Consider the following 26916-nt stretch of genomic DNA (forward strand, 5'->3'; position numbering starts at 1 on the left):
TTTTTATTTTTTAAAAAAGAACACTAATTAAAGTCATGTTTTATAATTTAATTTAACACTTAAATTTAATAGATTCGGATCTTAATATGTTCAATCACATTAATACAGCTGCCACGTGTATTAATACGTTGATAACTGAAGCAAAAGTTTGACTTGTTAATCTTGCTTACACAGGTGCCACGTGTATTGCTACGTTGATAATTGAAGCATTGTTTGACTTGTTGATTCGTTTGTAATGAGTTTAATTTAGTTATCAATATATCAATACACGTGATAACTACGTAAATTTGGGACATACGGGATAGAGAATTATTCAGGGACAGAGGATTTGAGACGCGGGTGGGGGAGGTCTGTAAAACATCTTCACCGAAACCACTGGTGCCATTGGTCCCCGCCGCTCCGCTCAACCCCTTCTTCTTGTCGTCCTCTCCCCTGTAGCAGCTCTGATCGCTTTTTCCTTCTTGCCAGCTTCTATCCTCAGGCTCTGTTTTTCAGAGGCCTGAAAAAGCATCGGATGATGACTTGGGGCTCAAGTCTCTCTAGTCCTTGGTTATACCTTTTAGTCAAACTGGGATTGATTTTTGTTTTTTTGGGGGTACAATTGCATCCGGTTTCACACATATGTTAAGATCTAATACCGGATTAACGCCAAATTTTCTTCTTTCCTTGCTATAACATTCTGTCACAAGATAAAAATGCCTCCGCCTATTACTACAATGCTACTGTCCCAGCCTTCCAACTAACATCAACCGCACAGCGTAGACGTTTCATAACCATCCCAAAAGGTCAAAAAGAAAGAGTACTATTAATGGTAATAAAGTCTTTTCAGAGTCAAGTCCGAAGTAGTCCGCTTACAATCTTGGGCCGTCTCCGCAAGCATTTGGGTCCTACACTGGACAGATGGTCCAAAAAGAAAACTCTTCTCATTCATTAGGGAGGCAGGGGGGAATGGATTTTAAAATTTTTTTTAAAGAATACAGGCATGATATATTGATACCTTGTTGCTGGGAACCAAAAGCAAGGGGACAGGGGTTGTTAGATTGTTTCGTGAGTTGGAAAAAAGAGAACGCCAATGAATCATAAATTAAAAATAGATCGCACTTCTTTTTGACACGGAAATGTAGGAAAATGTGCTAAAAAGTGGCCAAAGCTTATACTGCTAACTACTAGTACAGTATGATACAGTAATATCAACTTGATAGCTCATGGTTCATCCCCACTTTTAATAATTCTGCCATCATTTTGTATCACCTAATACGGCTAGTATTAGGTAATGACATTTGCTTTACGGACCAAACTTACTCTGCCTTTAATCATTCTCAGGAAATTAAAGAATTTTGGCTATGGCGGTGGGATGTGCTGTCTGAGCACATCTTTTTTTTTTTTTTTTTTTTCGTAATTTATGGTCATCCTCAGCGTAAGGAAAGACTGAACATTTTACTATTCTTTTTCTATCATCAACAGTATACTAGTATCGAACTTACAGCCTATTATTATTAACCAAGGGACAAGAAATTACCACATAGCCAAAAAGAAAGAAAAAAAAATCAATCAGAAGGGCTAATTAATGGATTTTTGGTTCTTGTGATCAGTAGTTTCGGTATAAAATGAAACGAAATTCAACCCTAAAGTGAACCAACCAAGTCCAGAAGGAAGAGTTATAAATTGTAGTAGCAAGGAAGACAGAAAAGCTGATTGGTTCCAACTTCCATATGGATGTCATAAATAATCATATGCCCATCTGGTCCCGCCCCACGTCCACGGGATGCATATCATCATCTTTGATTAGTCTCAACAAACGAACGACAAAAGACAGAGTAGTATTTGAATGAAAGTTAGTAGTCATGAGCTCCAGCAAACAAGGTGGTTGTAAAAGCGGCAGAATCAAACACGTACTCCAAGTAGTGGTATACAGATGAAGATCAAACATTAATTACTACTACAATGGAAATGAAAGCTCCTTGATCGAAAAGGGTTTCTTCCCTTTTGAATTTTGCCAACCTTTGCTTTTAGCTGCCGTTTCCTTAATGCAGGCAGGGATAAAAAGGAGCCTGCAGCCATGCATGGACCGCAGCTCTTTGAATTCGTAGGACAGTATTTGCCCTTCGATCGGTTCATTAAACTGACCTTCCCCCACCACAAGTGATCTGTCATGATTAAACAGTTTTTTACAGTTGCCTCCAATATTACACGCCGTCTGTTTCTTTCTTAAATTTGTTTCGTTATACTGAGTGTGGTACTAGTAATTTTAGTGTGCCTTGGGGTGGGATCATGGGATGTATTGGATAATATGGAGGCATGGCAAGATTTTCATGGGAGACATGCGCAAAGAGGGAGGGCCGGCCAAGTGAGGAGGGAGTGGTGCGTATGGAGATGCGTGTTTGTTGATTGCACCAAACCCAACGACCGCAGCCACTATCCTCATCATCCTTCCGCTAAAATTCCAGGGTGTGGGGACTGAGTTTTTTTTTTTTGGGGGATGGAGGGGGGGAGGACTGGGGGAGAAGGCGATGCATTACTACGATACAATTATTGCGCTATCAGGGATGAATAGTTTTGGATGGGGTTCTGGTTTGGTCTTGTACAGATTTTGAGCCCAGAATCAAAATCAGGGAATGTGTGTATTTATGTGCTTAGGTGCGGTGTCTCTTTCGTCCAGCTGCTGATCACCTACTTACCCCGCCCCGCTTTCGTTATCCGTATTTACCGGTGCGGTGCAGTGAGAGGTTAATTTTTATTTTTTTTTTATCGAAGCTACGCAGCTTACAAAAATTCATATAATTTGAATTTTGAATTTAAAATCCAAATTTTACATATATATCGTGCATTCAACCATGATAATGTATACACTGTCTATCAGTCAGTGTGTATAAGATTTAATCTAAAATAATTTACTGCAACTCCATTCTTTTGTCACGTACTAAAATGTTAGAACGGAGTGCTACGAACTCGAAGTGCAAATATCACTTGCATGTCTACATTAGCCCACATTTAAGTTAATCAGTCATAAATTAGGCCACATTTTCTAATCGCCAGTTCCGAGTTTAGAAATTAGAATCACTCACCCTGGAAATGTTAACTGAATTGAACAGGCTTTCAATGATAAAGTACGTGCCTATTTGGCGAAGCGCCAAACAAAAGTTTTTTAATTTCTCCAACTCTGGAAAGTTCCGAATGAATTGAAAAGTCTACAGGCGAATGGAAGTCTAGAGGAAAGATGTTCTTCTCCTTATTAAACTTTTAAAGCAGCAGTAAACGTTTCGTCACCACAAAATCATTGAAAAATGCCAAGACTTGGTTTTCGGTTTTATGTTTTATTCTTTAATTTTTTTCACATTTTTGTATTGGTTAGATCTTCTTTAATCTTTTTCCTGTTCTCAGAAAAAAAAAAATTACACTTAAGCTGGGGCCTGTGGGAACCTCAAACTTTACTCTTAGTTAGTAGTACTGAAGTAACCATCCGTCAAATGATTTGCCATCCCATGATATATGGTCCCAATTCTTTAACATTCATCTTATTGCAGCGTTGCCGTTGAGTGACGCGCCTTAACTCTTCTCATTCACGTAACGACTTGGACTTTATAAGATAGATAATAGCACGAGTCAAAGAACCCAAAGTCCTCCAAAGTTTCCTTTTCCCTAAGGCATACTCAACTTTTTGAAATAAATACACACGAACGATTAATTAATTGCATTTTTTGGGGGGGACATGTTTGGATTGCATTTTCTTGATTTTTTTGTAAAAAAATTACTGTAGCGATTTGATGTATGTGAAGAAAAAAAATAATAAGAAAATGTGATCACGGAAAACGACGCAATTTTTCAGCGGAAAATGGCTGTCCAAACGGAGCTAAGACTCCGGTTATCAACCTAGAGCAAGAAGAATATATAATTAAGAGGAAAAAATTGTAGTTGATGTGGTTAGAATCCTCCCTGTATTCCTAGGACCGTTGCACAAAGTTTCAACATATCACAGTAGAGAACCGCATCTTATGAATGACAATTTCTTTTTTGTCTTACATGTATGCATTAAATCGTTACACTAATATACATATACACCAAAAAGTTGCAATCCAAATGGAACTTAATCCAAAAATGGGTGGCAAGTGGCTACTATTATTTCCGGGGCCATACAGTTTGGCACACTGTCCCTCCCATTACCACCTCTTTTTTTTTCATTTTTCCGTTGTTGCAGAGAATTATCACCTCTGTTAATTCTTCATTCTTGAGCGGGTAATCAGCGTTACTGATCGTGAGCAAAGTGGGTCCCCAATTAACGGGGCTGCATGCGGTTTTACCTTTTGCAGACGGCCCAGCATCCAATTGAGATCCATCTCTACGAAAATGGGATTGGCAAGTAGTACATGGGAGGTACATGGGGCTTGGGACCAAGTCCTCGTGTACTTGCCAAGTAGCGAACGTCTTTTTCCGGGCCCAACAACAATAGATCCATATACATAGAATATGAAGCACCAAAGGAGTCCGTCCGTAAGAGGTTGGTTGTAACGTACAATACAAGCGGGACAACGCAACTCACCTCAGTGGTAGTGGCAGTGGTAGTATCTGTTTTGCCAAACAGCTCTTTGCATGCTACTTGACTATGAGAATCCACAGGCAAAAAACATTCCGATTCTTTTCATTTTTATGAGAGGAGAAATCTCAACATGATGGATGGTGATGGTGAAGAGACAACAATTCTAGGACTGAAAATCCTCACGGTTAAAAACCATGAGCAAGAGCCGAGGAGGATATACAGCAGCAGCATGTGATTTCCTCCCTATTCTCCATTATACGTCCGGTGGTGCTGAATTTAACCTTCTGAAAAAAAAAAGGACCCAGTTTTAGGCTTCTCTCGGGCTTTGGACACATGGGAACGTTCTACTCGAGAGGCTGGACGCACCGACTAGAAAAGAAAGAATCATCTCCTCCTTGGAGAAGGCACAATCTTATTGACGAAGCAACGGTCGTCACAATTACAAAATGTTAATTGGGTACTTCCAGGAAGAAGGGGTTAACTGTGTCGTCACAATTACAAAAGGTTAAAAAAATGTCACTTTCGCAATTCCCCCAAAGCCTTGTTTCCAATTCAACAAAACCAAACAAACTAGAAAAACTAAACAAACTATAATTACTGGTTTCTATCAAGGGAGGCACTAACCGCGCAAATTTAGCTTCCACTTACAGCTGCCATTTTTGGGTGAATGAGTATATTTTCACTATAATGAAATGAACTTATGCCATAGAAATTTAAAAGAGCAACACAACCTAAAGGCAGGCCAAGAAATATGTAATGACAGACTTATCACAACAAAGTAACAGCTCCCAGCAGAGGACGGCACATTCCATTTTCTGAAGATGCGATCAATAAGAAGATGTAGGTTTTGTTTTCACATAGTAGTCCTAGGCCTTTCTTCAGCGCCCATGAGGAAAGAGGGAAAATGCAAGAACTAAGGCAAGCCTAATTCACAAAAGCAAAGCATAACCAGGTTCATACTTCCAGCTACACCAACAAAAGTGCCATGCCGAACTTCCATCATAGAAGGATGCCAGCAGCATAAAAAGGCAATGGAGGTAGGAAACGCAATCTGCAGAGCAGCATGCCACACGGCTTTATTGTTAAATCTTCTGGAAATTGAATGTGGTGACGGCAGAAGTTAAACCTGCTATTCTTTTAGCCTTCCTCTATGTTACTCGTCGAATGACAATTTCTTAAACCAGATTAGTACAGCATTTAAATTGACTAACACCTGAACCAGACATTTGCTTCAATAAGATTAATCGCAAAGGTGTATCTCCTCCATCAAAATTGATGCTGTCTTAAACTAAGAGAACAAACAGGATGATCATTTCCAAATAAAATGCCAATCATCTTCTTAATAAAAAGTAATTTGGCACTATACAAAACTCTCAGCAACTCTTAGCCAAGTGATCAAACAATCAATGCACGATATGAGTGTAACGAAGGGAAAATGGAACATCAAAAGCTTACTTAAACCAAATTTCAGTGGAACATTAGAAGGCAGAATCCAGTTTTTTTTTTTTTTTTTTCCTTTTTTGGGCAAAAAGCAGAATCCATTGCTGATAGAATTTCTAATTTCTGAAGCAATTTATCTCTGTCTGACAGTCAGGGCACCTTCTTTATCAACCTCTAACCAGGGGGCCAGATTACATGACAACGCAGCTTACCCTTTTTGCGAGTAGGCTAAGTGGAGGTACTTATGGAATTACGGGTATCATGCCACCAGCTGCCACTATTTGTTGCTCCAGCTGAACAAAAGAGATAGTAGAATAGATTATTCAATATGACTACGGGTGACAAGTAGTTACATTAAAAGGTAAAGTGGGTAAGAGTTACAATATGCATTTCGTTAGTGGTTGAGGAACCACATAAGCCATATCCAAGGATGACGCAAAATGAGAGTGAAAGAAACGAGAATGTCAAAAGCTTTTGCCTTTCTATATTCCCTTTCAGCATACTACCTTTAACAATCTTATTCATTCTTTTAATTCGTTTTTTACAGGAGGGTAATCAGCATAATGAATTTGAAAGAGAGTGCTGTTGAATTTTAGACAAAATTGCCTTCAATATTTTTAACCACTAAGCAACATTACTACTGAAATATGCTTGAAGAATATAACCAAGCCTCGTGTATAAAAATTCCTTCAAGACAAACGCTTACCATAAATAAATATTCAAGCTTCCTCTTCACAAGAGCGTATTCATTTTTCACATGTTGTAGACATTTCAAACACCTGCATATAAGGTGTTCAGTCACTTCAACAACACTATACAGCAAGGCCAAGCTGCCAATTCAAAACTCACCCATCCAGGTTCTTTTCCTCACAAAAATTTCTAAAAGCACCACACGCATTCTTCACTCTTTGTGCACCTATGCTGTTAGAAGAGACATAATCCCTTGTCAGATATTCGAATTTTTCCACGACAGAAGACTAATCATCAAAAAATGCATTGTAATTTGCGTCAGTAGATGTTAATCTTGAAGTCAATTTAGTGGAGTTCAAAATTAGCTAGAGCAAAGACGTGGAATATAACCTAATTACAAAGAAGTGGTCCGTATTTTTTGGTTCTATTCTACTAGCTAGCCAGAAGCATATATGGAGGTAAAGAACTAAGAAAATTAAAAGTAAGGGAAGAAAACCAACAAAAAGGAAAACTTTTAGTATCTTCTTTTTTTTTTTTTACCTAGAACTGCTACCCTTGAATTGGTGGACATAAGCATCGACCTGCTTAAAATCCACAATTGGTTGTTGACTGTGCCATTGAAAAAACCAAATTAAACCTCAACTCAAAAATCAACCGAATAAAAGACTATTAACATGCTATTCATAGATAATCTTGAAAGGACTAATCAGGAAATGTAAAGATAGCTTACAGGGCAGTCGCCACATTGTTGAGAAGCTTCTCAGAATCCTCAAAGAAGAGGGACACCACTTCAACCACAAAATCCGGGTTGCTCTCATCTTGCAGTTTCTGAAGCTGTACGAACTGATCATCCAAAAACCCCTTTTTTCCCCAAGACAACCAAACGAATAACGCCAAATCAAATGAAAAAGGAAAAACCTCTATTCAAGATCAAATAAGTTAAATCCAATTAATAAAATCCGTAAAAGCAACTCACCTCTTGATAAACGGTTGATATCAACTCCAGAAATCGTTTCTGCAACTGTGCTACTTCCATGCTTTTCCTTTATTGGTCTGCAGTCCTCGATGCCCCGCTACTTTATTTGTACGGAATGAACTAGGTAGCAGTATTTATTTTCTCTTGATCTTGCTCAATAAAGTTAACTATGTGAAACCAGCAGATCTTTTGCACGCCAAACACACACTAAAAATATGTGAGATTAACGTTAATGACGATGATGCGAAATTAAAGGTGGAACCTAAAATAAAAGGCCTAGTGGGGTAGGCATGAGGGAGCCCGATAAATTAATCTATTGCCTCTGGATAATTTATGGAGTTCCTTTCTCTTTCAACGAAGGAATCAGAATTAAACTATTAACCCTAAATCTCAGGTAAACCTCAAAAGTCGGTAACTCTTGAGACCACCCAAGAAACTAGTAACCTAACCCTCAACCCCCCTTTGATCGATGTGGGATTCTTGTGGTAAGACCAGGGAGGCCTCTGCTACTAAAGGTATACTAACCCCCAAAACACTCGGAAACCTCACCACTCGTTTCTTTTTCTTTCAACGAAAAAATCAGAATTAAATTATTAACCCTAAATCTCAGATAAACCTCAAAAGCCGGCAATTCTTGAGGCCATCCAGGGAATTATGGAGTTCCTTTCTCGCAAGTCTGTAATGCACTACTATAACCTCCCTTTTTTTTTTCTTTTTTTTTTTTTTTTACAAAAACGTCATAACTATTGTTGATATAAAAAACAAGCCATACAACTTGAGCAAAATGTCCATTTTGAGTTTTACAAAAGTGTCCTAAGACACAAAGAATTTAAATATTCCTCATATTGCACTAACTTAATAACATAAATACTGATTCTTCTACTTATCATATTACATTGATGATCTATCAAGCTAAATGAGCATTTCATAAATAAATATCTTAGCATTTGAATGTCTTCCAGCTGAGCAAAAAGTCTTATGTCTTGTGCTTTGTTCGTCCTCAAGTAACATATCAACTGAGGAGCAATGTTTTGAAAATCGGACTGGACCGGCCGGTTCGACCGGTTGAACCGCGAACCGGTTTTTGAGTTTTCCTTTTTTTTTTTTTTTTAAAAAACTTTTTGCAAAATGCTTCTATCAAGATTCGAATTCAAAACCTTTGTAATAGAAGACCAATATAGTAACCATTGCACCATCACATCTTATTTGCTTTTTTTGATAACTTATTTATATAAAACAAACATCTATATTTCATTTTTTCATTTTTTTTACAAAATCTCATCCTCTCATGACTCTTTCTTTTTAATCTTCAACTCTTTCCTTTCTCTCTCATCTTTTCTTTTGTCACTCCATTTTTAATCAAACCTCATTAGTTTTAATTTATCGATGTTTTCTTCTATCTTTTAATTTTGTTTTTGCCCATTAAATTGGAAAAAGTTAAAAAAGAATTATTTTATGCCACAACCACTCACTTTTATCTCATTTTTTGTTTCTTATCAAGTTTGCATTTCTATTTTCAATTCTCTTAACTTCTTTCGAACTCCAAACTTTCTTTTTTAAATTACAATCTTTAAATCTCAAAGACGTAAATTAAACTTTAAGTTCACAATATCAAATTCTCATAGACGTGAATTTGTATATTTTCAAAATATTGTGATATTTTTGGGTTGGATTTAAGATTTTTTTGGTAGATATAATTGAAATTGAGATGAAATTTATTTGTTTTAACTTATAATTTAAATAATTTATTTTTGAAAATCCAAATTATTCAAAAATAGTGAACTTTTCATCATATAAAGTTTTAAATTAGTCCATTGCATGTCTTATTTTGTGCATATATATATTTATATAAATTATTTTAAAAAAAATTCATTGAACCGAGGTTGAACCGGTCCGACCGGTTAAACCTCGACCCTTTCACCTCACCGGTTCAATTGACGGTCCGGGTTTTAAAACATTGCTGAGGAGATGACACTTGCACTTTCACTGCTGCCAGAGCTTCTCCCTAGCCTTACACAGTGTTAGTTTAATCGCTGCAGCATAGTCCAACATGTTATCTCCTGTGCTTCTTTCCCTTATGGCCCAGACAGCATGTGTATTATTGCCTTGAGTAGCCACTATACCAATTCCTAGTGGCTTTCCTTCCTCTTGCTGGCTGACTTCCATCACAATGTTCATCAGACTGCTTTCATCATTGTTGTACTGTTCTTCCTCATTCCTTGATGTTGTTTCTTGAATGCTCGCTCACTTGTCACTACTTTGAGCTTCAGTGTACTCTAACCACTCTAGGTGAGCTTTCTGTATAATTTCAAAAGACCGACGGTATCTATTGTTGAAAATCTTCTCATTCCTAACTTTCCACAATTGTCAGAGTATGTTGACAGTATGTGCTTGATGGTGATTTCCGTCAGTCCTGCTTGTAGCTTCCATTAGACCACACTACCATTTATTGAAATTTCTTCTATAATCTACAAGTCCATCCCACTGCAATGGGGCCAATCTCCAGACTTCTTTGCTTGATTGCAGAAAAAAAATAAGTGTTCCACTGTCTCCTTTTCTTTCTCACAAATCTGGCATATTGGCTCTCCCATTTTGGTTCTACAATATATCAGTTCTTTCACTGGAAGAGCTTTGTTCAAGCATTTCCACATAAAGTTCTTCAATTTGCCTTGAATGTTCAGTCTCCACATCCGCCTCCACTCATTCTCTTTTTGTCCAATGGTGCTTGATTCCCCTTGCCATCTGGACACCTTTTGCTGAATATCCTTTCCTCTACTCAAAAAATTATAAGCTGATTTGACAGAATAATTATCATTATTGCTCTCTATCCAGAAAATGCAGTCTTCCCTTCCTGTCAGGCTAATTGAAATTTTTTGTATTTCTGCAGCATCTTTCCCATTAAAAGTTATGAAGATCAAGTGTTTATTCCATCTGAAATTTGTTATCAGTTCTTCCACTTTTTGTAAACTGTAGTTTTGAGGCTTGTTGGTTGTTTATTTCCCCTCTTTGTTATTTGGAATCCATCTGTCTTCCCAAAACCGAGTTCTCTTACCATTCCCAATTCTTCTCCAAATGCCCTCCCCATATCCTCTCTAACACTAATAAGGCTTTTCCATATTTATGAAGCTGTTTGGCTCACTTTGCATTAGAATATTGAACTATTTAGATAATACTTGGCCTTCATGATCTTGCTTATCAATAGATTAGGACATGTCACTAGTATCTAGATTTGCTTTCCCAGTAGAGCCTTATTGAAATCCTGCAGGTTCTTGAATCCCAATCCCCCTCTACTTTTGTCCTTGGTAAATTTACTCCAGGAGCACCAGTGCATCTTTCTCCTTCCATTTTCTTCCCCCCATCAGAATCTAATCATCATAGAACTAATAGCCTTACGTAGCTTTCTTGGTAATTTGAAACAGGACATAGCATATATAGGTAAAGCCATTGTGATGACTTCTAGTAGTATTTCCTTCATTGCAGTATTCAGTAATTTATTCTTCCAACTCTCCATCCTTCTCTGACAGCTATTTCTGATGAATCCAAACAGCTGTTCTTTCGATCTTGTGATTTACCTTAGCTAACCTTCTGAATGTTTCCCAATCTATTGCATACTTCTACTTGCTTCTCCTCATGTACTATAGCGGTATAGCCTCTTGTTTGGATACGCAGGAATGGTCTATCAAAATTCCTTTTTTTTTTTTTTGCAAGAATGGACGGAAACTATTTATATTCCAATGTTAGGTAATAGAAGTCACAACAAAATAAACTATTTATTATGGCTCAAGCTTGAATGGATCCGATTTTTAAAGATCTAATGGTTCAAATTGTATCATATCTTTTCATCGAGTAGTGTGATATAATTTGGTGATATGACACAATTTGGTTCATTGAATTTTTGAAAATCCGATCTACCCAAGACTCGAGTTTTGATTATTTATTATTCCAATGTTAAGTAAGGGAAGTTCACAATTGAATGTGTATTTCTTTTCCAACATTGGGCATAATCACATTGAGAAGGCAAAATGGAATGAAAAATTTATTATACAGGCTTTTCTTTTTAAGTATAAGTGAAAGAATTCGAATCAAAACATTTCACTCATACTTCTTCCCTCGAACTATTCAACCCATCCCTAATGCACTTTGTACAAAATAAATGTGTATTTCTTTTTTAACATTTGGCATAATCATATTAAGAAGGTAAAATGGAATGAAAATTTTATTATATTAATTTTTTTTTAAGTGTAAGTAGTAAGGTACGAATTCAAAATCTCTTACTCACACTCCCCCTCCTCGAACCACCTAACCTATCACTTCTCCCTTATTATATTAACTTAATTACCCTAAATATAACATAAAACATTTCTTTTTCATTTTTTGGCAGTATCATCTAAATGGCTAGTTTTTTTTTTAGTTTGATTTGCAACTACACTATCCAGCAAGAACATGTTCCATAGATATTATATTTAGAAACATATGACTATGACTTAATAATAATAAAAAATAACTTTTTGGTAATAGACAATTACAATAGTTGAATACTGATTTAGCCAAATTGAATATCCAAATTGCATACATACCAATTCATATGTCCTTTTGATTTGCTTCTATTTGATCTTTAAAACTATTTATAAACAAAAATGTATATTTGTGACTTAGTGGATGGTATAGCAACGTTTTTTTTCCTTCTTTATTTATTAAAGTGCATATGAATTGGCATGTTATTACTTCTTTTGAGTTGACAAATGTTGTCATATAATCCAATTTTATAAATAAAAAGATGTTAAAATTTTTAATTAAATATATTATTAAAGAGAACAAATGTTATTAATTAATAGAACTATAAAGTAACAGATGTTACTGTTGGGTTTGGATTTTATCCCACAAACCGTTATTTTGTTGGGATTGGTTGATGGGATAAAATCCAAACCTAACAAAATAACAGTTGGTGCGATAAAACCTAAGTCCAACCGTTACTAATTCACAAGTAACCTAATATTTGACACGTATATAAAAGGCAGAGGTATGAAAAGGCAAACTTGACCTTTACAATTTAGGTGTTCGGTGAATAGAGTGGGAATGAGGTTTTCAAAGAATGAGAATCCAAAAAATAAAGTTGAAATAGGTTTTTTAAGAAGGTAAGTTCTTCCCAAAAAAAAAAAAAAAATATATATATATATATATATTTGTATGTCAAATATTGGAATGAAATGGATAGATTAGAAAAGCCTTTCTAACGTAGGCCCACCAGCCCACGTTCCATATCGGTCGCTTGTTTGCCCGCTGATATTTTGCTTCCGCCAAATTTCCCCGATATATCAGATTCACAATGATATAAGCATTTTTGGCATTTGGAGCTTGGAAGCTCTATCTAAAGCTTTTTCCTAGCTTTTTTATTCTTTGATTCCTTCAAACTTGCAGGTCCGGATTGTTTGCGAAAGGTAAAAGTAGGATGCTTTTATACACCACTATTTTAGGAAACTTTAAATACTTATTTATATGATAATTTCAAGAACCCTTCTATGAGGTTTGCGACTATATTAGTCCTGAATTTTGAGAAATCTCACCTACCTTCTTTATTTTCAACTTTTTACTATATCATTACCAACTTGTCTCTAAAAAAATTATTAAGAAGCTCATATTTGCAGGTAGGAAATATTTTCATGCCAAAATTGCTTCTGTGATTATTCTAATATTTTTTCAAATAGTAAACATATATTACTAAAAGCCTAAAAGTAAAATCAAATGGTGCCTTTAAGGAACAGATGAGTAAGTGCTTTTAAGGAACAGATGATTATTACTTAAGAGCATATTTAAGGTGCCTCAAGCAGAAAAAAATTATTTCCCTCACTATAAGGTGCTTTTCGTTAATTCGAGGAGGCTTTATAAATTTAAGAATCTTGAACTTTCTAAATTTAAGGTACAAAAGATTACTATTTAAGAGTATATATAAGGTACTTCAAGCCAAAAAAAATTATTTCATTCTCTATAAAGGGTTTTCATTAATTTGAGAAGTTTTATAAATTTAAGAACTTTGAACTTTCCATATTTAAGATTACTATTTAAGAGTATATATAAGGTACTTCAAGCCAAAAAAATTATTTCGTTCACTGTAAAGTGTTTTCGCTGATTTGAGGAGTTTTACAAATTTAAAAATTTTAAACTTTTTAAATTTTTGTATAGACTAATGACTTAAATATAAAAAACAGACACAATGCCTAAAATTATATTTATAAACTCATTTGAGGTGTTTTCGAAAACGTAAAAGTGACTTTCTTTATTACAAAGTATTTTTGAATGGATTAAATTATATAAATTGTTTAAAGTTTTTGTTTAATGTTCTTACTTTTTGTCAAAGTCGATGGCTTGAAAACAAGAGAAAAATAATTTATTAACAATATATTTAGAAACTTACTTGAGGCATTTTCAAGGTGAAAAATATCAAGTATATTTTTAATTATAACAATTTTTTCTTTTGCATTTTTTGTTCGGATCAATGACTTCAAAAATTGCAAAAGGTCTTTTAACCTCATTAATATGTTATAATTCATAAGGATTTAGTTTGAAGACAATCATTCGTCAACGTCTTATTTAAGTTTGAATTTAAAATCTAAAATTTGTATATGTATTATATATCCAATTATATGTGGACAAAATCTACTCATACAATTAAAATTATAAATCATATAGAACTATACAATATATATATATATGTATATATGTATCTTTACTAGTTGAATAGATTATTGGAACTCCTTACCAAGGATGAATGGAAGGAGAGACTTGAACTAAAAACACTCGTATTCACGTGGCCAAGGTTTCGGCCACTTCAGTTGATTCTTAAGGACTCTTGCTTTGGTAATACGAGTCTATCAGTCTATGTGATCAGGGGAACGATAACTGTTGAACTGCGCCAACCACTCAGCTTACATAAATATTACACATGTGCCCAGCTGATTTAGAAAGCCGACCACGTAGATAATAGAAACTCAACAACCATTTTTTTCTTTTTCCCCGTTGGGGAAAAGTCAACCACCCCTTCGCTCTTCCCTCTTTCAACGTCCATAAGCTCAAGACCTAACTCCATTACTGAAAGGTCTAACGCGGGGAATAATTCGTGCTTTCTTGCATTAGACATCTTTCAAGAGGAGCCAAATTTAATGACGTTCAGTAAGAAGACTATTGCTCCTGCAGCGGAGGGGGAAAACTTAGAAAGGGAAAAAGGTAATACACGTAAAAAAAAAAAAAAAACAGTTTTCAAAAGCAAAGGATGCCTAAATACCTAGGCCCGTGAAATTGTTGAGAACATAATGCTTCTACTTCGTATACCGTCGGTTTTCTAGTTTCTGTCCAGATTACATACATGATATACATACTAAAAAAACTACTTAATTTGATGATCCTGCAAATACTTCCAGAATCTTCTTCTACATGATTAAGCTTTAACGGATGCCGAGATGTTACTAAAACTCACCGGAGGTTCTTGGATTGGCATTGCTAACTCTTTACCCGTTGCGAGAACACCTTCTTCAGCATATATGATGCTCCAAAACCAAATATACAATCCATATAACACCGGATGAAGTTCATTGATGCTCTCTAGTCTCTACCCTCCTCCGGCGCGGCTACTCGGGCTCAAGTATGGCGTGCCATTTCAAGGGGTTGATTGGCAACAGATATACCACCAAGCATGGAGCCTCTACAGTCCTCCACTTTTCGAAACTCCTGAGAGTTAACAATGCTTGAGGACGACCCTTTCAATCCTAATACTAATTTAATGCCGATTCATCCACCGAGCATAAGTGGTAAGCGCATTAACCAGCCACTATTGACACATTTCTTCCTACTAAATACCACTTGAGCCTCGCTAGCCTGGTCAAGTTCTAGTCTTCGGCATGGAACAGCTCTTCATAGTACCTCTTCCAATGGGATAGCTTTCTTCCCTTTCTCACTAATTCTAAGCTACCACAGCTGCCTCTCAGAAGCAGCAAGACCTGCAACCATGGAAAGCCAATTGAATTGATTGTCCACGCTTAACGGCTTAATGGGTGCCTAAACAAGTAGGCAGGCTGCAGGATATTACATGCCTGACTCATTCTAGGACGTCGGATTGCAGACTCTTGCACGCACAAAGAAGCAGCCAAGACCATCAGGTTCATCTCAATTGGATCGTATTCAGCAAGTGAAGGATCAACCAGCTCTCTGATTCTGCTCTTCTTCAGCTGTGGTTTTGCCTAGCAAAAGTAAAATAAAAATCAGTGCCTGTCCTTCTGTAGATTAGCCCTCTCACCTCCGCCTAAAAGAGATGCACAGTGGAGGAACACGGCATTACCCACAAGACTAGGCTTTGTTGCGAGTAATCCAGAGCCCTACGTCCGGTGATGAGTTCCAGCAGCAGCACACCGAAGGCAAACACGTCAGTCTTTTCATCCACTATGCCGTGCATTAAGAATTCGGGAGCAAGATATCTGAAATCAGAAAGATCAAAAACAAAAGAAAATGGATGGGTTCATATAGATGTTGTATAGTGCAACTTGAGCCTTTGCTCATTCAGTGTAAATCTTTACACAAGTTAATATAATCAATTATCGTTTCCGAAAAAAAAATTATATATATATATATATAGATGTTGGATGAGCTGGACAGAGATTGACAGCGGTTGAATCTACAAACCCAAATGTGCCTTCAAATTTTGACACGGTGAGGTGAGTCCATTGCCTTGGTAACCATTTTGCAAGCCCAAAATCACAGATCTGAATTCAAAATTATACTCTTCAATCAAGACATTAAGGGAGAAAAAAAAGGACATACTATTCCATTATAGCTCTAATTATCAACAACTCAAAATTCATGTCCACTTAAACGATCGAAATGGCTGAATATGTAGAGTACAGGTCTACAATGCGCATGCTCGAAGGGTTAAATGTCAGAGCACCTGAGGGTCGAAGTCCTGTGTGAGCAATATATTTGCTGCTTTAACATCTCTGTGAATGATTCTTCGTTGACAGCTCTCATGAAGATACAGCAGGCCTTTAGCAGTCCCTAATGCAATCTTATACCTAATATTCCACTTAAGCTTCTCCTTGGCACCTGCAAAGTGATTCTTTCAGCAAATCAAAATAGAATACCACAGAACGCTAGAACAACCACTAAAGCTGATATGACTTGGAAAGCTATAATTGTCAAAGATTTTTCTAAGAGATGGAGGGCTCATTTGCACAAACTCTTTGATAAGCAAGTATGTGCCCCGATCATCAGTCCCAGATTGGAGCAGCTCAACCAGAAAACATGGTTTTATTACCCTGTTTGTGCAAATTCTCCCATTAGCTGATATGGCTTCTAATCTATTTACTAAACCAGCTTAACGAAAATGTGTCCCTTCTTTAAGTGCCAAAAAAAGAAAAAAAAGAAAGGAAATTGGAAGCCAAAGTTGTCAAATTCTTCGCCAGACACCAAAAAAAGAAGCAACAGAGCAGAGATGATGAACTAACTGTGAAGCAAAGAAGCTAGACTTCCATGGGGAGACAGCTCAAGAACAAGGTAGAATCCACCTTCAACCCCATAACCAATCAATTTAGCAGTGTTGGGATGGTTGACATGGGCCATAATTCCAAGTTCAGATAAAAAATCTCCTGTTCTCTCCTCCATTGATCCTCGTGTCAGCCGCTTAATAGCAACAAGCTGCCCATCTCGCAAACTGCCTTTGTAAACTTCAGCATAACCGCCCTTTCCAACCAGACATTCTGAAGCAAAAAGAAGACAAATTTCTAGTTAGAAAAGTTTGTTAGAAAATTTTGAGAGCTGCACAGATACTTATGCTTACCCTGAGAAAAGCTCTTGGTTGCGGTTTGGAGGTCAGAGAGAGCGAAGTTCTTCCACTGAGGCTTGAAATAATTCAAACTAGTATCAAGCATGGGATCTGGCACTAGAATGATTTCCTCTCGCAAACTGCTGCTAAACCTTTTAGACAGTTTCAGGGGATGGAAGGTGGACAGGTGTCTTTTCGATTTGGTTTTGAATAATTGCAGAAATTCGGCCCATCTAGAAGACGGCTTTGGATCTTTTGGAGCTCCTAAGTCTGAAGTGCTCGCTTTCGAGGAGTCTGTTTCAGATTCTAAATTCCTCAAGTAGTCCTCAAGAACTGTATCAGGAGAACAAACAGTCTCCTTTTGTTTCTCCATCTTTAAAATCGACATTCCGAACAAAAAGAGAAAACAATGATGCCAGTCAATCAATATAGTCATGTAAACAGAAACAATTCAAAGGTAGGAGAAAAAAGAAAACAAAATTGCAGAACTCAAAACAGAGACAGAGAAGGGCAAAGTCAATTACTCAAAACAAAACAAACAAGTTACTACATGCTACTGCATGGAAAAATTGTAGAAGTTACAATCATAATGGTAAATCAGATAACTGAGCAGAGTCTACTAACCACCAATCACCCAAATATACAGGATCCAAACGATGTGGAGGAATTCAGTTGAGAAAGAACAAGAAGTTGCTGTGTGAATCAGCTCAAGCAGCAAATGAAAACGCGGTGTAGTCCAAAGGAATACCAGGAAGATTGAATTCCCAAAAAAAAGCATTAGATAAAGGCGAGGATATATTACTATTACAGAAAGGCATTACCCGTAAAAATGGGAAGATGACAGAAGCAAACTCATCAGCAGGACATCTTCATAAGCAATAGAATTGGTCATAAACAGGAACGGCAAACTTCAAACGAACCCAACAGAAGGAATGAAAAAACATTCAAGTGGACATAAAGAAACACTCGGAAAGGGCATTCAACATTCTATGAAAAGGAAGAAATCCATGTTCAACTCCACGCAGACACAAAGGATACGGTACATGCATTTAGGTATCCAAATTGCAAAAGAAGAAACTAGAGTTATTAATTCCAAGAAAACAAACAAACAAAGGCATCTGCCGTGTGAGGCTCTTACCATATAGATTCAGCTGAAGCTTCGTACAGTTGTCCCATGAACAACAACAATAACACTCCGCACTCTTCAGACAGAATTTGAAGGCAGAATAATAAGCAGAGTCCGACAAGAAAGCAACAAGAGATAACGTCTGAATCTGAGAGAGATATCCTTCGCCAAGGAGGATTAAGGAGCAGGGACAAAGACAACTGACGGTTATTCGGCTGCTCAGAAGTCACCCCGACTTTTCTTCCTAAGAATATTTACTGCCTTTTGCCGTTCAGTAGTTCCAAGCAGGACTAGTACTTATTTTTTGTTTCTCAATATTATCTCAGCTTTGCTTTTTCGATTGCGGAGGAAAATCCTACTGATTTTTCTCCTTCATTTTATTTATTTATTTATTTATTTTTGGGTCTTTGGTTTTTGTTTATCAGGAGGGGGAAATTGAGAGGCATAAGAGTTACGGGTTAATAATGTCGGCTTGCTTCGGTTCCACTTCTTAACAAAGATTTGATAAAACACTACTGCTGGTGGATTATTACTTATCTGTCCAACTCTTTTTCTTTCTTTAACAACAAGCGTCTAGTCATATGTACCACATTTGATTTGGCCCACTCCCCCCCGCCACCTACCCGCCTCAAGAAATATGAATTCGCAGAAGAAAAGAAAGAAACAAACCTGAAGAATATCAATCCATCATTGTAGCCAAGTATCGAATTTGTCTCTCGAGGAATTGTACACCTCAGTCAGGTCCACGCAATTTTGGAACACGGGCTTTTTCAGTTTTCACTTCTCCTCAGCCGTACCTGGTTGGCTACGTGTCCAAAATTGATGCCATGCTATCCTTCTTTGTTTCACGTCGCTGGTAAAGAGAGTTTTTCAAAAAAAAAAAAAAAAAATTTCCAGAAATTGACTGCAGGGACCTCTTTCTTTCACGTCAAAATATACACGGATGAATCGAATTAATTAATATGACAAGGACTCGCAGTCACAGGAGGCAATTCTTTTTTGGAAGGAGTCTCAACTCTCAAGAGAGTTATTGATATAGATGCCGTGGACGATGCTGTAAGATTAAGTCAGTTCCAGTAGCAGTGTGTTGAAGTTTAATTACAGATTATAATCACTTGATAATCACGTCAACTTCAACTCCATGCAACCGCATACTGCAATAATTATTGCGATGCAAAACGGATATCTCACGCAAGCAAGAGGAATAGAATTGGTATTGGTGGTGGAGGTATGGAATTGGTATTGGTGGTGGCTCCACTGTAAATCTTCCATCTATTCATTGGCCTCTTTCTAAAAGATGATGATGATGGCAATAGCCAATCCAACTTTTATTTCTCATCCCTTACACTTTGCATTGGGTCAGTAAGTATTATTAGTAGATACAAAGTAGCTGAGGTTCGTGTCCTAATTTCCTAATCCCAAAAGTTGGAGCAGCTTTGATTTTTTGTTGTTTAACTAACTTTAACTTGCGGCATTACTCACTTCCCTCCGCATAATACCACTTTATTATGCAAATTTTAATACCATCCGAGTCCTTCGTTGTTCTTTCTTGCCTTGTTTGACTTTTCTCTTTTGGCGTCCACATCCTTCTTGTTCATGACAGAATACAATTACATGTCAAATTGGCTACCACAATCGCTACCCAAAAAAAAAGAAGAAAAAAAAATCATCTAATAATAACATGTCAAAATGTTCCGCTCATGATTATTACTATTATTTCAACTTCTTCTCCAACTTGTATTGAGCCTATTTTAAAGGCAGCAGCATCTAATTAAAACAATAACCAAATCCATGATAAAATTCACAAGGCAATGACAAAGTCAATTTTACTTTTGGAGGATATTGGGCTCCGCAATGTTCGAGGGCGAGAAAAAAAATTGAGGGATCCGGCCGAATGGGAATTTATGCCGGTTTGGATTGCTTTTTTTTTTTTTGAAAATTTTGTACAAAAATATACTGTAACAATTTGATTTATGTGAAATAAAAAAAATGATTAAAAAATGTGTTCATGAAAAACGTAAAGACGAGTGGTGAAGTCGGAATCCTTTTATATCAGGATAAGAGACTAAAAAGTAATTCTATTGTTTTCTCAATCTATGCCTTGAGAGTTGTTGAAGCCACATTGAGGCTAATTAACTTTTTTGTTAGTCTTAAGAGCTCCTGTTGTCGGCTAAAATGAATTGCTACTATAATAAGTCTTTTCGTACGGAGGAGGGGTAGTAACGGTTGTAAGAAGCAACCGTTCCTGAAGATTCATGGTCAAGATTTAAAAAAAATATATATATATATATATATATATATATATATATATATAAGGTCTAGATTTTATTTTATATATTATTTTTCGTATCATGTGTGAGACTCACAAAAATTTATTTTATAGTTACATATTGTTGAAAGTGAGTTACACCATATGCATATCAAATTATATATTTTGTACATTTTACACAAAATAACTCAAAACAGTTCTTTTAATGACTATTCGGCCCCTTGTCCCGTCTGCCCAAAAGGGGAAAAAAAAAACTCTTCATAAAATTTGAGCCTTTTTTTAAGTGTGGTGTAAGCAGACGTCATTTGATTAATGAGAACGTGGGCTTTGAATGAGGTAGACGAATCTTGAAACTCAAGACCCAGAGCAGCTTACATTGGGGACTCAGGAGGAACTTCTATGCAGGTTCGGGGCTTCGTCACCCCAAAACCGGTTCAAAATTTGAAGGAAAGGAAAGAACCCGGAAGGAGAAAGCTAGGCCCAAACAATAAAGGTCAAGCCTCGTGAGCCTTGTACACTCCAAATTCTCTTGCCCAACTATGAATAAGATACTAATTGTAACACTAATACGTTCAACTGGAAAGCGGAAACGGAGAAAAGGAGTGGCGAAGATTGACGAAATCCGCATTGTAAGAATAATTGCCATATGCTATAGTAATAATAATAATAATAAGCCCCACGACAATCATCACAGAACATGCAAAAATTAACCCCAAAAAAAAAATACTAATAGTTGAGTGCTGCCAATTTTTTTTTTTTTTTTTTAAATTCTATTCTATACCTACTCCTATCTTATTCTACACTAAGAGAAATAGATGGACTCAAGAGACTAAATGGAAAATTCGGAAGGGACTGAATTTTCACCGAACAAGATCGATGTCTTTGCACTCGCTGATAAAATTTTCTGAAAATTCTAGACAAAAATATAGAATCCTTTAACCTACATTCAAAAGGAGAGATTTAAAACTCTCCTGCTGCCAATCGAGTAGGAAGATTAGTACTCAATTGACATTTTGTCCCTTGAAGCTGGGGTTTCCTTCTTCAGGATATGGATATGGATATGGAAACGGCACGACAACAACAAAATTCAAAATGGTCGACTCCAATATATAAAAAGGGTTATTATCACTTTACCTCCTTAACGTTTGGTGCTACTATCAATTTCCTCCTTAACGTTATCTTTTAGTCACTTTACCTCCAAGACTAACGGTCAAATTTAACGGAATTTGTTAATTAAAGTGAAAAGACATGTTTAACCCTTAAAATTATTATCACTTTACCCCCATAAACTATAGTCTCATTATCAATTTACCCCATAGAGTTATTTTTTAGGTAATTTATCCTACAATTAAACCAACTTAGCAAGTTAAAAAACTTTAGAAGAAAATACCCTCCTCTTTGCATAATAAAAAATTTAGAGTGACTCTTCTCCTTTTTAGTATAAAAAAAAGTAAAAATATTAATTTCTTTATTCTTGACAATCTTATTAATATCAAAAAAGAATAGAAAGATGGAGAGGGGAAGGGGAGAGGGAGAGAGCTCATTTTTTTTAAAAAAAAATTACAAATAAGAAAGAATTAAATACTTTTATTATTTTAAAATTATTTCACATTTCTGTTTACTACCAAATTCCAATTCTAATCCCAACAATTTTAATGTAATACGATAATATTATACTTTTCTTTATTTTCTTTCTTTGCAAAATCTTATTTTCTTTGTTCTTATTTTCTATCTCTTTTTCTTTTTCTAGTATTAATAAGTGTGAAAAAAAGAAATTTGAGAAAACCCTTTTAGTTTTATGTTTTTCGATCTCTTAAAGTGAAAAAAAAAGGAAGAATAACCATTTCAACTTTTTTATTTTTAATTATATATAAAAAGGGTATATATTTAAAATTTTTTGACCATAATAGTTAGATTAGCGATGAAGTAAAATGCCTAGAAAATAATGTTAAGAACTAAAGTGATTGTATCACAATAATCTAAATGAATAAAGTGATAATAACAATGTAATAATGCTATAAAATAAAAGGGTATTTTTGTCCAAAATTTCTTAACATGTTGAGTTGAATTACTTATGGGGGTAAAGTGATTAAAAGATAACGTTAGGGGATAAACTGATAGTAGTGATATAGTTTAAGGGGGTAAAATGATAATAACCCTATATAAATATATATACTCCTTGTGTGATACTGTAGTACGTTGTGCAGGACATTTTGGTGGCTGGCGGGGCTCACTAGGATCCAGAGGGAGACGGAGGGTAAAAAGAGTAGCAAGTAAACCTTCTTCTGGTATCGGAACTGGTGGTGAAAGGGCTGGAAAAATACCTCTCTCTCTCTATCTGGTTTCCTGGAACCCACTGCCCACTTGCCGGGGTAGCTTCTCCTGACCTTCCCAGTTGCAGACTTTGAGAAGCATTATAGTACTAGTACTGGGGCAGTAGCAACACCATGTACTGGTGGGTGCATAGACAAGGAAACTCCATGGCGGCTGCTGCTGTTGCTGCCGCCTCTTGATTTGAGTCCTAAATTTCCCACCCTCAAAAAGGTTCTCATAGTCATATCGCATCATCAGTATAACACATCATCATTCATGACTTGCAACTTCCAAAAATCAAAAAAGTCAAATCATCTTAGCAATTAGGCAATTACTGCTAATGTCAAGTGTATACGGTTTGTATTATTACTACAACAAGAAGTTCTACTTCATTCCCAATCTCCCACCACCAATGAACACCTCGTCATTTATTGACGCCTAGCCTACTGAATTTTGTTGCTGGGCATCATCCAATCAAAGCCTCAGAATTCCTCGCTCTCTCCCTTCAGAGAGGTCCCCTAGATTCATTGATATGCATCCTCTGATTTTCTTCTTCATCGTTCATCTGTCTCTGCAAACTCAGCTCATTTCTCTCCCCGTCTTTGCCCGGCAACTCCCCGGCCGCACCCTCCTCCAGAACCCCAACGCCTCCTCCCCCTGCCTCCTCGACTTTAATATCCTCCGCCAGTTGTTCCAGGGTTCCACTCGCCCCAACTTGGACACCTCCACTCAGTGCCAATACATCCGCCAATCCCTCCGACTCGTCCTCTCCGACTATCTCAGGCGCACCAACTCCTTCCTCCCTCCTCTCAGCTCCGCCGACTCCTGCTGGCAGGCTTACCAGTCTTTAGTCAACGAATTCGTTCCCAACACGGACATCCGCCGATCCTGCGGCTTCCAGACTAGCTGGATCTCCGAGGGCTGCATGGGCATCAACACCCGCGCCCAGTTCGAGTCCACCGTTTCTCAATCTGCCCTCCACGACGTTGTTTCCAATTGCAACCAGTCCCTCGAGAACGGCTCCCCTTGTGCCGCGTGTACCACCAGCCTCTCCAGCCTCCTCGCCTCCTACCTCACCGGTCCCTCCGTCGGTAACCTCACCGACTGCACAGCCTACGGCTCCATTTACGCCGCCGCCTTCGCCAACCAATTCGGGCCCACTGACAAGGGTACCGCCAAATGCTTGTTTTCCCTCGATTTCGCGGCCACCAATTCCAGTAATAAGCGGAAAAGGATCGAAGTTAGCGTGATTGTGGTGGTAGTTGTGGTGGTTCTGGTCGTCCTTTTTTCCGGGCTCTGGTTCTGCCGTCAAAGAAGGAAAAGGAAAATAAAAGCCAGCGAAAGATGGAAATTAAGCCAGGCAAACTCAGGTTCTGGCCCCGCCGCTTCTGGGTTGGATTCAATAAGTGGGAGCACTAATTTAGTTAGGTTCACACTTGACGAAATTAAGGCTGCCACCAACAATTTTTCGAGGGAGAACATAATTGGAAGAGGAGGGTATGGGAACGTGTACAAGGGTGTGTTGCCTGATGGCTCTGAAGCGGCATTGAAGAGGTTCAAGAATTGTTCTGCTTTCGGGGATGCCACTTTCACGCACGAGGTTGAGGTCATTGCCAGCATTAGGCATGTCAATCTCGTAGCTTTGAGAGGGTATTGTGTGGCTACCGCTCCTTATGAGGGTCACCAGAGGATTATTGTGTGCGATCTGATTATGAATGGGAGCCTTCACGACCATCTATTTGGATTGAATGAGAACAAGCTCAGTTGGCCAACTCGTCAAAAGATTGCACTTGGGACGGCGAAGGGCTTGGCCTATTTGCATTACGGTGCACAACCTGCCATAATTCACAGGGACATCAAAGCAAGTAATATACTTTTAGATGAAACCTTTGAGCCTAAGGTGGCAGATTTCGGATTGGCTAAGTTTACCCCGGAGGGAATGACTCACTTGAGCACTAGAGTGGCCGGCACCATGGGATATGTGGCACCTGAGTATGCTTTATACGGGCAGCTAACTGAGAGGAGTGATGTATATAGCTTCGGGGTTGTGCTTCTTGAGCTTTTGAGTGGGAAGAAAGCCATTATAGCAACTAACGATGGCCAGCCTGTTGTTGTCACTGATTGGGCTTGGTCGTTGGTGAGGAATGGTAGAGCGCTAGATGTTATAGAAGATGGTATGGCTGAAATGGGTCGTCCAGAAGTGTTGGAGAAATATGTGCTGATCGCTGTTCTTTGCTCACATCCGCAATTGTATGCCCGACCAACCATGGACCAGGTTGTGAAGATGTTGGACACTGACGATGTGCCTGTTCCATCAGTGCCTGAACGTCCAATTCCTCTTACTGCTGATATTGATGATATCCAGAGATCTGCCAGTAGTAGTGGCTCTGGTCATCTGTCAACCGCTAATGGTTACCAGCCATACACACTGGAGAAAGAATGCTCCGTGACGCCCAAGGAAATTCAAGAAAGCCCTCTTAGGAGATAAAAAAAGGGTTATCGTGATTCTCTGTTATTTTTCATCGGAAATTGGCAGAAGGCGCCTATACTGGAATTTTCTTTCCATAGATTTTTTTGGCCTAATTCTTTGCTCATTATTAGATTGTGCGATTCTGAAAATCAGAATCACTAACACGTTAACATCCACCATTGTACAGTGTATAGGTGTAGAACCAATGTACATATTTGACCCCCCAGAGTTCAGATTTTCCAAAGAAGGAACGATTGTTTTCCTGCTGTACCCCAAAAAACATCATCCCACATCCATCTTGATCTCTTTATGCCTAAATATTAAATTGGTGATTCTTCATTTCGCCGCAATCCATGTCATAACAAGCTTCACCTTTATAATCAGTAAATCTAGCTGGTTGCTGCACAAATCCACTCAGAGAGAATAGAACGGAATGAGACTCAAACCGTCACGAAAGCTAAACGGTTGTCACGACCGAGGAAGCACATAAAACTGGAAAGTTATCTATAATTCAACCTTTGAGGTATTGCCATTTTCTGGCTAGCTATGGAAGGTTTCTGTACCCCTGAGATTCCGATTTCATTCTCCGTGCATTCAGATGAACTGAGGGGGAAAACGGAACTAACTGAAGCTGGTGTTGTGGCCTCTCCCTGGTCTTTTCAGCTAAGTCAGATCATTTAATCAACCTCATGCAGTTTGGTGAATCCTACTAATATGAATGGGACTAGGGTAAAATATAAGGAACCCTTATGGTTTCGCGAAAAAACACCTTACCCCTTATTGTTTAGAAACCTCCACATAAACATCCTAAACTTCATAATTAAAGTGGAAATTACCTTCTAAACCGGCTAAGTTGCAGCAGGTCGAATACCTAAACTATCCTCATTTATAATAGAGAAGGAGAGAGAATCCCCACAATCTTGTCTAGTAAGCACTGCCCAATTTGCTTATAACATCCAGAGGAGCGAGGCTACATGAAAGAGTCCCTTTGAACTTGCCGGCAGCCCATAACCCCAGATGCCATTGCCAGCGGATATACCCACCGGGAGGGGGGGATACAAATTTGCGAAAGGAATGCAAGAGGAGACTGAACTTGCAAAAGCAGAAGTTCCCGGTCAAAGGAGTGTCATCGTAAGGGTTGATGGTAAATGTCAGTTTGCTTCGACTGTGCTTTAATGCCTTTCAGCTTCTTTAGTATGTTTGCGAAGTAATCCTGCAGATATTTCTCTAGCGTGATGATGTCTTTTGCATCGACACCAAGAAGTGAATATGTCTCGGCCATTGCCACTGAGA

The 26916-nt window shown here is 37.6% G+C and overlaps 3 protein-coding genes across 7 annotated transcripts; 1 reads left to right on the forward strand and 2 right to left on the reverse strand.

Moving 5' to 3' along the window:
- Positions 1 to 4906: 4906 nt before the first annotated feature.
- LOC113770124 (histidine-containing phosphotransfer protein 1-like) lies at positions 4907 to 7940 on the reverse strand. Of its 4 annotated transcripts, none has more exons than XM_027314504.1 (7): positions 7641 to 7938; positions 7395 to 7525; positions 7205 to 7273; positions 6824 to 6895; positions 6681 to 6753; positions 6187 to 6267; positions 4907 to 5585 (listed from the first exon to the last, which is right to left on the reverse strand). In XM_027314504.1, exons 1-6 carry the CDS (start codon positions 7698 to 7700, stop codon positions 6217 to 6219), a joined length of 456 nt encoding a protein of 151 aa, XP_027170305.1. In that variant the 5' UTR covers positions 7701 to 7938; the 3' UTR covers positions 4907 to 5585; positions 6187 to 6216. The 4 variants fall into 4 exon arrangements, with proteins under 4 accessions (XP_027170305.1, XP_027170312.1, XP_027170297.1 ...); XM_027314511.1 differs by lacking the exon at positions 4907 to 5585 and adding an exon at positions 5607 to 5747; XM_027314496.1 differs by lacking the exon at positions 4907 to 5585 and having other exon boundaries at positions 5818 to 6267; positions 7641 to 7937.
- A 6938-nt stretch (positions 7941 to 14878) lies between these two features.
- LOC113783618 (receptor-like cytosolic serine/threonine-protein kinase RBK2) lies at positions 14879 to 18975 on the reverse strand. 2 transcript variants are annotated; one of them, XM_027329815.1, is made up of 8 exons: positions 18584 to 18975; positions 17461 to 17818; positions 17129 to 17380; positions 16573 to 16727; positions 16311 to 16390; positions 15970 to 16105; positions 15721 to 15871; positions 14879 to 15631 (listed from the first exon to the last, which is right to left on the reverse strand). In XM_027329815.1, exons 1-8 carry the CDS (start codon positions 18584 to 18586, stop codon positions 15600 to 15602), a joined length of 1167 nt encoding a protein of 388 aa, XP_027185616.1. In that variant the 5' UTR covers positions 18587 to 18975; the 3' UTR covers positions 14879 to 15599. The 2 variants fall into 2 exon arrangements, with proteins under 2 accessions (XP_027185616.1, XP_027185609.1); XM_027329808.1 differs by having other exon boundaries at positions 15725 to 15871; positions 18584 to 18972.
- A 4085-nt stretch (positions 18976 to 23060) lies between these two features.
- Positions 23061 to 25962, forward strand: LOC113763030 (probable LRR receptor-like serine/threonine-protein kinase RKF3). Its single transcript, XM_027306749.1, has one exon. It carries the CDS (start codon positions 23686 to 23688, stop codon positions 25639 to 25641), a length of 1956 nt encoding a protein of 651 aa, XP_027162550.1. The 5' UTR covers positions 23061 to 23685; the 3' UTR covers positions 25642 to 25962.
- Positions 25963 to 26916: the final 954 nt, after the last annotated feature.

Source organism: Coffea eugenioides, chromosome 1, assembly GCF_003713205.1.
Source record: "Coffea eugenioides isolate CCC68of chromosome 1, Ceug_1.0, whole genome shotgun sequence".
In the NCBI taxonomy this organism is placed as follows: Eukaryota; Viridiplantae; Streptophyta; class Magnoliopsida; order Gentianales; family Rubiaceae; genus Coffea; species Coffea eugenioides.

Bases quoted from the DNA above. Each gene is read 5' to 3' on its own strand.
- LOC113763030 (XM_027306749.1), top strand. From the start codon at position 23,686: ATGCATCCTCTGATTTTCTTCTTCATCGTTCATCTGTCTCTGCAAACT.
- LOC113770124 (XM_027314504.1), bottom strand. From the start codon at position 7,700: ATGGAAGTAGCACAGTTGCAGAAACGATTTCTGGAGTTGATATCAACC. The intron at 6,754-6,823 runs GTGAGTTTTGAA...CCTTATATGCAG, and splicing joins GAGGAAAAGAACCTGGATGG to GTGTTTGAAATGTCTACAAC. The intron at 6,268-6,680 runs GTAAGCGTTTGT...TCTTTTGTTCAG, and splicing joins AGCTTGAATATTTATTTATG to CTGGAGCAACAAATAGTGGC.
- LOC113783618 (XM_027329808.1), bottom strand. The intron at 17,381-17,460 runs GTAAGCATAAGT...TTTTTGCTTCAG, and splicing joins AACCAAGAGCTTTTCTCAGG to AATGTCTGGTTGGAAAGGGC. The intron at 16,728-17,128 runs GTTAGTTCATCA...ATCACTTTGCAG, and splicing joins TCTAGCTTCTTTGCTTCACA to GTGCCAAGGAGAAGCTTAAG.